Source organism: Callithrix jacchus, chromosome 9 (genome assembly GCF_049354715.1).
Source record: "Callithrix jacchus isolate 240 chromosome 9, calJac240_pri, whole genome shotgun sequence".
In the NCBI taxonomy this organism is placed as follows: Eukaryota; Metazoa; Chordata; class Mammalia; order Primates; family Cebidae; genus Callithrix; species Callithrix jacchus.
In genome coordinates, this window is record NC_133510.1 from 80,816,789 (window position 1) to 80,828,829 (window position 12,041).

Genomic DNA, 12,041 nt, shown 5'->3' on the forward strand with positions numbered 1-12,041 from the left:
TTTATCATTCTTTAGGACATTGAACTTGCTCAAAACCATTGTAAAAAAAAAAAGACAAATGATTCATTCCACACCTAAGTCCCTGAAATAATATATTATATTAATATTTTGTCTCATTGCTTTATTTTGATGGTAACACCTACGTGGTATTAATAACCATGAAGTATGAAAGAAGGAAAGGGTTAAAGCAAATAATCGTTTTGAAAAAGTGGAAGTGAGAAAAGACATGCTATATAGTATATATAGAATTAATATTTAATGATTACGCTTGCTACTAGTATATGTAACAGAACTATTATAGTTTAGTAAAGATGTGGAGTATATTTCTTGATTATTTTTTAAAAATAATACATTATTATAAAAAACGAATCATTAAATGATTCTTCAGTCTTTACCAGCCTTCTATAATTCTAGGAAACCTCGAAGCAGGATTGGGCAGCATAAACTGACAAAAAACATACAAAGTAAGCCGGGTACCATGGGCTGCAGTGAGTCGTGGATGTGCCAGTGCACCTGAGTGACAGATCACTCAAAGATCTTGTCTCAAAAAAAAAGAGAGAGAGAGAAAGAAAAACAACAACAAAAACAAAATCAAAGTACTAGGGAAAACTAATTGACATGGTCACATAGTTAATTGTGCCATATGTTTTAAAGCCATGAATCTTTCATCTTAAAATTCATTGCTAACTTTTTATTCGAAAACCAAACTGTGTATAAAGCCTTAAAATCATTAGGATCTAAAAAATAAAATCTTTTCTTAAAAATCTAAAGTTGAGGTGTAAATTATTCAAGATTCATGTCAACATTGCTTTTTAAAACAGTTTTCTTTTAAAGGCTAATAAGATTCTACCACTTAGCCACTTTGTTATTTAGGTACTAGATTACCAAGTTCACATTTTTCTTAAGGTAGAGAAAATAATAAGGAAGAAATAACTCCAGTTAAAAGAGTTGCTGGCAAATAAAATGTGTCCTGATCATTTGGCTACTTTGCTTGATGTTTTCTGAAAGAAAAGCTATAAAAAACAGTTCAGGTGCTTTTGTATCAATGAATCTAGAAGTATCCCAAAAATAGACCTAGGAGATAAGAAGAGATTGTTTTTCAGCTTTGGATCTGCTTCTGGCAATAAGCAGACTTGCACTATTCAACAAGATTATGCATACTTCAGCTTGTCCCAGAACAAGGGAGCTTCCTAAATGTAATGGTGCACATAACTCATTTTTTGGCATTTTGCTGCCCAGCATGGAGAAGAAAAACAGAGCTAGGAGTTTTCTGGAACTCAAGTCAAAAACACCCTACGAATTCCGATGGCAATCCTCCTTTCCATAAGCCACATAGCCAAAAATGTTTGTCAGACACTTTTATCACTGGGTGTTTCAGTGTTTTATTCTTTGGCTGACTTCTGACCCATTAAAATTATTAGTAATCATTAAAGAAAGGAAGAAAATAGAAACAAACAATGTTAACTATCTGTGGTTACCAGTAGAGGTCTGTATGTTACCACAGCTTTACTTGGCATTGTTTACGATCAGTAAATCACAGAATAAAATTCTGACGTCTAAACCTTGGCTAGAGATCTCTATAATTTTATGGAGTCTGTTTCCTACAATCTGTATGAAAGATACTTCAATATTTTAAGTTTTCATTCACCCATTTTTTTAGTGTAATTTTATAACTATTTGGTGTATGTTGCTTATGATTTCAATTTTAGAGTCTTAATTCTATCTTTTGCTTAAAGGAATATTATATATCTCTGGATCAAATGACCTATATTTTAAGAATATCTTATGGTTTACATATTAAGAAAAATTTATTTTAAATTCTAAAGTAACTTGTTTGTACTATTTCAATTGAATAACTATGTATTTCATTCCATTCTTCTCATAGTAGATAATTTAAAAATATATCGTAACTATTTTATTTATACTTGTGAAATAAATTGAAAATACTTTTTGTAGTTAAAAATCTTTCTTTTTATTGTTTTACAGGCTGAAGAAAAGGCTCATTCAGAGGTAAAAAAAAAACTGGAATATTTTAATAATTACTATTTTAGTTTGCATTCATGATGAAATTAGTATTGTTACCACTAGAGGGCTCTGTGATACAATAGCAGAGCTCTACAGGACTGCCGAAGTGATAAATGGTCTTTGATATTGCCTCTTAAAAATACAGTGAAAGGACGTTTGTATAACAAGCTCTGCTCTCACATTCTAGATTGAGGCTTAGCTCAACACCTAATAAGTTGTCTATAATAGTAAGCACTCATTGCATCATTGAAAAATGAAGGCCTGTGGTCTTCCTATTTTATTACAGCTTTTCCCCCACTACCAGTGAGACCATCTACAGAGGATTAATGGTTGAATCTTAGGCAACAAGCCTCCACAACACAGGATACCAGATTCTCAGACTGTCTATTCTGTGTCATGATCTTGTTGCCTCAATTGCTGTTTTATGTCTGGTGTGTCAGCTATTGTTCTAATAACACATATTTCACAAATACGTATTTTGTTGCACACATGAACCAATTTCACCAACAAGCCTCCACAACACAGGATACCAGCATCTCAGACTGTCTATTCTGTGTCATGATCTTGTTTCCTCAATTGCTGTTTTATGTCTGGTGCGTCAGCTATTGTTCTAATAACACATATTTCACAAATACATATTTTGTTGCACACATGAACAAATCAGACTGCACCAGGAGAGAATACTATTTTAATTTCCCTTGGTAAAACATTTGTCCCAGCTAAAGAGAGCAGAAGGACTTTAATTATGACTTTATTCAAGGTGACGTAATGACTGATTGGTTTACACTGAAGCAATCAGACAACAGAGACAAAAAAATGCCTTGAAAGTAGATTTACAAGAGTACTCCTTTCCTTTGAAGTCTTATTTCATTAACCTTTAAAAGTAAAATTTGTGCAGTTTTTAAAAATATTTGAAAAGTATTGATTAAAACAATTTGTCTTTATAATCTCTGAACAAAAAAGTGGATATTAATTTTTTAAATCAAAATGGTTTTATTTACATCATATGGACATGACAAAGCTTCTAACATTGATCATAGTATAGCTACTGAAGCATGGAAATGCTACATCTATTTGCCTTTGTAAAAGTTATTCAACTCCCTTTTATTATTTATGCTCTATCATGGGACATGGTTTAAAAAAATTCAATCTCTTTACAGTTCTCTGGATTATATTTTAAAGATACTGGAATCATGTAATAGAGATCATTTATTTTGAGAAGTGCTCTCTGAGTCTGTATTCATTTAAAAATAAAATAGAAAAATATTTTCAGAAAAATATTTTCTGAAATCATTCATGATCATTATCTTATACATGTAAAGCACATGTTATTTTAGACTGGAGTCTGTTTTAGGAAAAAAAAACAGGAATAAGGTAGAATCACATTTGGTGAAATTGTATAAATGTCTACTATGTCTGTTTCCAGCTGAGAGTTCTCTTCTTTGTTAGAGTTTTTCAGTTGACCACCATTTCTTTTCAACAAAATGTAATGTTCAGGGACAAAAACTAGACAGTTAATAAGCTATGTCAAGAATGCTCTTTCAAACTGAGACAGCATTCCAGATGTTGAAGTACAATAGAAGACTTGTTTTCGAAGAAATTAGAAGCATTAAAAGTAGAATGTTTAATATCCAAGTAACTAAAATTCCTTGAGACCAGATATATAGTTGTAGAACCTAGTGTCAGATTGTTATAAATGTTATATCCATATTAGTCACAACATGAGACATACAGATTTAAATTGCAGAAAGTGCTTAAATTAAACTTCAAACACGATGTAATATAACATCACCCTTTTCTTTTTCAGTTTTATTTGGAGCGTGAACTTAACTAAAAAGAAAGATACTTTAGGCTATTCATTATACTGGTTTATCTAATTAGCTGTACCTATTATTGCTATTTTCTTCTTGTTTTTAAACTACAGATATGCTATAAAGCATCTATGAGCTAATAATAACTCACTAAATAAAGGCCATGATAATACAGATTTGGGAAGGCTTCTCTGCAGTCATCAAAACTCCAGCCAATAAAATTTCAAATGTGAACTGATTAAATGTTGAATTAAGCCCAGGTTTTAGTGACTGAAGGGTATTCTACAACTTTCGAGATGTTTTCAAACTGTGAGAAATTAAAATGTTCAGAGGAAAAAAAAACACCCTAATATTTTCTGAAAAAGAACATGGAGTATCTTTTACTAAATAAGACCAAAAAATACAGGTGTTATATAAATGTATATATACATATATGTATATGCACACACACACATATACATATATATATATATATTCCGTTTTTACAAAGAAAATCTTTTTCTACAGTTTTATTACCACAATTTTTCTAGAGGGAGAAGAATCAGTACAGAGGGCAAACTGCTCTTGAGTCATTTACCATTTGAGGGATGGCAAATGGAGCAAGTAAGCATATTTTAATTTGCAGATTTCAGTACCAGCTTTGAAGTTCAACATGTAACCCTTCCCTTTTGAATGGTATTCGCTTGTTACTGTGGAGCTAGTGTTCATATCTTTTATTTTCAGGAGTTGGTGCTGATACAGTGGGGTTCCAATGAGCTATAGTATTTGTTTTCTTGGTTTTAAGTAAAAATATACTTGCATTTTCCATTGATTTTTTTTATTGCATTCAGCAAATTCATAAGCTGCGGAGAGAACTGGTTGCATCACAAGAAAAAGTTGCTACGCTCACATCTCAGCTTTCAGCAAATGTAAGTCACTTGATTTTTCAATATATTACAACAGATTTTTATATTGTAAAATGGAGTCATTATAGTAATAAACTTACAAACTTTCAGTGCCCAAAATGATACAGCCTTAAATCACTGACTAGTGAGACTCATATAAAGTTAACATTTTCTGCATACTCAGTAATGAAATGTAAACCCAAACTGATGAGGGATGGCAATGTGGTTAAAATGCCCTGTTGTTTCTAATAAGATTGGAAACAACAGTAACAGCCATATGGGTTGCTTCTTTTCTTGTTTGTTATTTTTATTACTCATCATACGTAAGACTCTTTGACAGTATAATAGGGGTTGTTAGCGTTTGACCTTAGAAGATAAAATATTCATGTGCCCAGCCTCCTTCATTTCAATTTATTGAACAATTAGTTAAGTATCCAGTAAATTCTAGAAGATGAACTTAGGTCTAAATCTGGATAGCTTAGCTCTACTGTGGGTGAGCCATGGTTCACTCAAATAAACACTGGCAGCCTTTATAGCAGTTTAAAAGGGTACACTTTTACTGATATCAGAGTAGCCCAGGATGGCAGAAATTATGACAATGAAGACCTTCAATTAAATTAACATTTACTGAATATCTTCCAATGTGCCAGGGAGCCCTCAGAGTAGATGCAGAATGATAAAGGAGAACATGTGGCACTGTTCCCAGTCCTGAGGAGCAGTGGTGTTAGGAACAGCAGCGAGGGGTAAGGAAATGCCTGCTATTTTGCCATATGTCTTGCCTCTCTTGCTCAACAGTCCTTTGCTCAGTTCTGCTGCAGAGCTTTGGGCCTGCTCTGTGCCTCCCTACCCCTCCTTCCTCTTCTCTACTGAGTTTTTCTATCTCCTAGACAAAACATGATATATCAGGAGTGAGCAGGTGCAGGCCCAAGTGTAAGACTTGAATAAGAGTCATTTTAAATTTTTTTTAAAAAAGCTATCATTGTGCAGTATAAATTCTAAGTATTTGTGTCATTTCATTCACAATGTATTCATTTTAGCACTGTATTTGAATTTATTTTCTTTTTGAAATTTGGGAGAATTAGATTAATTTTGGATTTATTCTGTTTATTTTTTATAGATGTTGTTAGGAGATTTCTGAAAATAATAGCAGATTTTAGAGAATTGTTTAAGCGATACTGGAAAATAACAATATTAACCTTATTGTGTTTTTTAAAGAGATAGTCCAGAGGCAACTGTACATTTTATAATATAGCCTACATGTATAGAAGTATGAAATATTGGCCAGGCGTGGTGGCTCACACCTGTAATCCAAGCACTTTGGAGGCCAAGGCGGGTGGATCACCTGAGGTAGGGAGTTCAAGACCAGCCTGACCAACATGGTGAAACCCTGTCTTTATTTTTTAAAATAAATAAATAATAAATAAAAATAAAGAAGTATGAAATATTGCTGTCTAGGTTTCTGAATTTGTACCCAGAGGAAGTAGAACAATGAAAATGCCAGAACCTCCTGGGTTATGTTTATCTGCAATGAGGAAGGCTCAATGGCAGACCCTGTTTATTAGATTGTCAAGATATTTGCAGATGTCTTGAATGATTATTCAGGGTTCCATTATATTTTTAATGTCTCTTGGTTGATCTCATCATACAATTCAGATACTGAAATAATAAATGCTTGCTGGACAGAATGGAAGGTGGGCTAATACTTTCCATTTAAAAAGTAATGATGCTTACTGTATAATAAGAAACAATTAAAATGGTGTTTCACTTTATTTTTTGTTTTTTGTTTTTTTGCTCTGAGAATATCATTTGTACTTATTATTATTGGTTTCTTGTGTATCGTTTCAACATTTTTCTATTATATCCTCATGTACATATACTTAATACACATATGCAAAAGCTTCCTTACACACACACACACACACACACATATACACACGGAACCAAATTTTAACATAGGGAAATAGTCTTGGGGGTCAACTCTGCACACTGTTTGAAAATGGAGCAATAATTTTAGAAAGGTGCCAGCAGCTGGCTACCCACCCCGTCTGCACTAATTACGCATGTCATACTATTTTCACTGATGTGTTTTCATGACTTTAGGGCACGAATTCTCAGCTGGGTGTTGATATGACAACAAAGGGTGAAAATTGGTTCTTGTGTTTTTGTGGGTTGTTTTAAGTACTCTTTTTATGTGAGAAGCACAGATATATAGACAGTACATAAATGAACATCCAGCTCTTCTGTGGCTTTAAAATGTCATGAGGGAAGAGCACAATTAGGAAAAAAAATCTATAATAATTCCCCTGGGGGTCAATAATGAAAAAAAATAAAAGTAAGGAACACAGACTTAGAAGCAGCTGTGCTGATAGATAATTTCATGCCAGTCTTTGTGCTGATTTAAAAAGTGCTAGTCTTGGAGACAAATGCCAAGTGCTCTAGGTTCCACTCAGCTGTACATGTTATCGTTAGTATTAATTTTTGCACACTGATGGGAGACTGATATATATATCCTATTTTTATGCTCTTTTAAACAATGTATAATATAATTTAGAAACCTTCTCAAACACATCAGATTCTCGCAAAAAAATGTACATAGCGGCTTTATTTTTTTAATAGCCAAAAAAAGGAAACAACCAAAAATATCCCTTAATAGGCCAGTTAATAAATTCTGATACATCCATATCATGGACTACTACCCAGCAATACAAAGAAATGACTACTGATAGATACATGCATCAACTTGGATGGATCCCAAGGGCATTATGCTGAGTGAAAAAAGCAGGTATAGAAGGTCAAATTTTGTATAATTCCATTTATATAACATTCCAGAAATTGCAAAATTAAAGAAACAGAGAACAGATTAGTGATTGCTAAGAATGGAGGAGAGAGAGAGGTAGCATGACTATACTAAGTGGAGAGCTTTAGTTTTGTATCTTGAGTGAGACGACCATTACATGAACCCACATATGTGAATCTATTAATGTAAATGAATATTGCATTCCCAGCTTTGATATATAATATAATTATATAAGATATATGATCACTGGACGAAACCGGTTGAATACAAGGGAGCTATCTGTACGATCTTTGCAACTTCTTGTGTATATAATTATTTCACACTGAAATATAAATCACCTAAAGGTCTGCCACAGTTCTTTTGAAAAAATATCTTATTTTTAGTTTCCCAGGAGTTTCAACCTTAATCCATTATTTAGTGTTTCTTTATTTGGTGGTGACAGGGACTCTCAAAGATTTTTATCACCAGGTAAATTTACTAAGAATAGGAAAATTTTTTACATTGTAAACATGCACAAATTGAATGAGAGTCAAAAAGTACAGGAAATGAAGCTATGGATTACCATCCACTTTGTTAACAAAAAAATTCATTAAAATTGCATTTTAGAGTAAATATTGCAGTATCTGGGAAGTTATATAAATGGATATGTATGTGAATGATTATAAAACAATTTTAACATCAGTTCTAGTTTAAACATTTTAATAATATTGTTATAAATACGGGGTTAATTTTTTATATTTCTGGCCACTGGTGTTCTTAAGGAAATAATCTATTTACACATTCAGGAATTTGAATTACTTGCAAGTCCCCTATTAACTACAAGTCATTTTAAACTTATTCATTTTCTTTGTGTTTGGTTTATAATGTTATTTTCGATTTCATACATCATAATGAGCCAACAAATAATTTAGTTAATACTTGATTTTTCCTCACTCATAAGAAGTGCTACGCTTAAATTTCATTCAGAGTGTTTTATTTCATCTGAGTTAATGTCTGTTAATGTATGTAATATTCACATATATATATTTTTTTGGGGGGGTGGGGAGGAAGGCAGGAAGGGAGGGAAGAAGGATGGTAGGGAGGAAGGAAGGGATGAAGGAAGGAAGGAAGGGAGGAAGCAGGGAGGGGGGGGAGGGAAGGGAAGGAAGGAAATCAAGCAATGAGAGAGACATTGCGGACCTGGATCTAGAGGTTTACAAGTTGATTTCTTTTTTTTTTTTTTTGAGAGAAGGAAAGAAAAAAAAATAAGTAAAGGAGAGGAAGAAAGAGGAAGAAAAAGAGGGAGAGTAAATGGAAATATTGCTTTATTTTGAAAAAAATTGGGTATTAATAATGGCCAATCAATGTTTCATTTAAACTTATGGGTAGGTGTGATGTGGTATTGACAAGAATGTATATTTTGTGTATTTGAAGTGGAGAGCTCTATAAGTATTTATTAAGTTTACTTGTTCCGGATCTGAGTTTGAGTCCTTGATATCCTTATTAATTTTCTGTCTTATTGAATCTAAGTCTTGTATCTGGGTGTTAGGATCGTTAGTTCTTGTTGTTGCATTGATCCTTTTACCACTGTATCTTTGTTGCTTTAAAATCTATTTTATCCGATACGAGAATTGCAACTCCTGCTTTTTATTTATTTATTATTTATTTTTGTTCTCCATTTGGTTGGTAAATCTTTCTCTATCCCTTTGTTTTGAGTCTTTGTGTATCCTTGCATGTGAAACAGGTCTGGATGTAACATGCCATTGGGTTTTGGCTGTGTCTTTTGATTGGGGGATTTAGTCAATTTATATTTAGGGTTACTGCCATTTGATGTTGACCGGCTGTTTTATCCATTCGTTGGTATAAATTCTTCTTTATGTTGGTGCTCTTTACTTTTTGGTGTATTTTTAGAAAGGCTAATACTGGTTGTTTCTTTCTGTGTGTAATGCTTCTTTCAGAAGCTCTTGTAAAGCAGGTCTGGTGGTAATAAAATCTCTGAGTTCTTGCTTGTTCATAAAAGATTTTATTTTTCCTTCAGTTGTGAAGCTTAGTTTGGCTGGATATGAAATTCTGGGCTGAAGGTTCTGTTCTTTGAGGATGTTGAATATTGGCCCCCACTCTCTTCTGGCTTGTAGAGTTTCTGCTGAGAGATCTGCTGTAAGTCTGATAGGCTTGCCTTTGTGGGTAACATGACCTTTCTCTCTGGCTGCCCTTAGTATTTTCTCCTTCATTTCAACCCTGGTGAATCTAATGATTATGTGCCTTGGGGTTGCTCTTCTTGAGGAATATCTTTGTGGTGTTCTCTGTATTACCTGGGGTTGAATGTTGACCTGCTTTGCTAGTTTAGGAAAATTTTCCTGAATAATATCCTGAAGGGTATTTTCCAGCTTGGATTCATTCTCTCAGTCACATTCAGGTACACCTATCAAACGTAAATTTGGTCTTTTCACATAGTCCCACATTTCTTGGAGACTTTGCTCATTCCTTTTTATCCTTTTTTCTCTAATCTTTTCTTCACGTTTTATTTCATTAAGTTGGACTTTGACCTCTGATATCCCTTCTTCTGCTTGAACAATTTGGGTGTTTAAACCTGTGCATACTTCTCGGAGTTCCTGTATTGTATTCTTCAGTTCCATTAATTCACTCATACTCCTCTCTAAGTTGTCTATTCTCAATAGGGTTTCATCAAACCTTTTTTCAAAGTTCCTAGTTTCTTTACGTTGGGCTACAACATGTTCTTTTAACTCACCGAAGTTTGTTATTATCCATTGCTTGAAGAGTGATTCTGTCATCAGGAGGCGCTCGTTCTCCATCAAGCCTTGTTCCATTGTTGATATGGAACTGTGATCATCTTTAGAGGGAGAGGCGTTCTGACTTTGAGTATTCTCAGCTTTTTTACGCTGGTTTCTTCCTGTCATTGTAAATTTATCCTCCTTTCGTCTTTGAAATTACCAACTTTCAGATTAGGTCTCTTGAGTGGATGTCCAGGTTGTTAGTTCCCAGGGCCAGAGCAGCGGTGTTAAAACTGATGGTGCTTTTCTGCCCAGGATTCTCCTGTCTGGCTTCCTTCTTGTGTCCGTAGTAGGCGACTCTGCCTTCCCAGGACTCCAAACCTCGGTCAGAAGGGGAACCCGTCCCGTTTACTCTGTGCCGAGCGCTGCCGTGCCGAGGTGCCGTCACAGCCGCTGCGCTGGGCTCTGGTATTGTGCTGGGGGCCCGTGCAGGTCCTCCAAATGTGTTTACTCTGCTCGGAGAGCTGCTGCGCCGAGGTGCGGGTGGAACCGCTGCGCCGGCCACGAGAGTCACGCTGGCCACCCGTGTGTTCCCTCCACTGGGGGATCTTCTGCTCCGTGAGCAGCCAGACTTTGTCTGAAAGTGTGGCGTCCTCTAGTTCTCCGCGCCTTCCCTGAGAGCTGCAATCTCGGGATGTTAGCAATCGGCCATCTTGAATCGTTCTCAATATTCACATATATTTTTAACATGCATGTACTTAAATTGATTATAGGGATTTGATAAAATTATTTATTTATAGGATTTTTAATTATTTATTATATATTTAATAATAGATATATTATTTAAATATAATCAATGATTTTTTTAATGTACAGTTCCCAGTTGAAAGTAGAAGTAAGTCCTTGTTTAATAGTTTGCTCACAGTACAAGTAAACTTTTTACCTTTTGATTAAATGTGAGTGCAGCCTCCACAATGAGAAATTGTTATATTAAAAATCTACTAGCTATAATTTATAGGGATGAATTTCAATGAGTTTGGTTCTATGAAAAAATGAGAAGTTTCTAATGACATTTTAAATTATCAAATATTTATCTTTACTCGGTATATGAAATGTTCTATCATAACTTATACGCTTTTCTTTTATTTGGGGTATTTTTGATATATTAATTTGTATATCACACATTTGAACTGGGCCTAATTACATTTATATGGATTACAAACAATGATCTGTATTTTAAGTTTTAAATCTGAAATACATCTGTGTCTCTGCTAAAATGCATTTCTTAAGCAAAGCACACTACCATGTGTGTACCTACGCAACTGTCTTGCATGCTCTGCTCATGTACCCCAAAACCTATAATCCAATAAAAAATTAAAAAAAAAATAAAATAAAATAAAAATAAAATGCATTTCTTTCACTTTGCTCAAATGGAGAGTGGTAAGTCAAAAGCATATCTAGTTAGCTCACCTCTCATTTGACTGGCAGAGTAAAGCCTCCATTCAGTAGAATGTATATTAAGTTTTCCCTCCCTTTTGTAAAGTTATTCTGAACAGAGCTGCATAAAACCACATGAAAAGTGTTAAGTTGATTCTACTAACATGTTCTTAAAAATGAAAGCGGGTGTATTGGCAGGTGCTATTGCCTGGCTTTTCTGATCAATAACCTACCAACAAACAGAAAGAAAACAGAAGCCATACACGGAAAGGCAACTGCAGATGCTTGGTCATAGCGCACAATAAGCCAGGTAGCCGCTGGCCTCTTGCCCACAGCTTTAGGCAGCTAGGTCAGGTGGGATGCTTTTGTTTGTCTT

The 12,041-nt window shown here is 34.3% G+C and overlaps 1 protein-coding gene across 12 annotated transcripts in view; it reads left to right on the forward strand.

Annotated features, from left to right (window-relative positions):
- NAV3 (neuron navigator 3) overlaps positions 1-12,041 on the forward strand; it is an 872,565-nt gene that overhangs the window by 794,751 nt on the left and 65,773 nt on the right. For all 12 annotated transcript variants that reach the window (XM_017976235.5, XM_078336921.1, XM_054238645.2 and 9 more), the window contains 2 exons: positions 1,987-2,010; positions 4,667-4,744. In XM_017976235.5, coding sequence (XP_017831724.1) covers positions 1,987-2,010; positions 4,667-4,744 — 102 coding nt within the window. The remainder of the gene's footprint in view (positions 1-1,986; positions 2,011-4,666; positions 4,745-12,041) is intronic.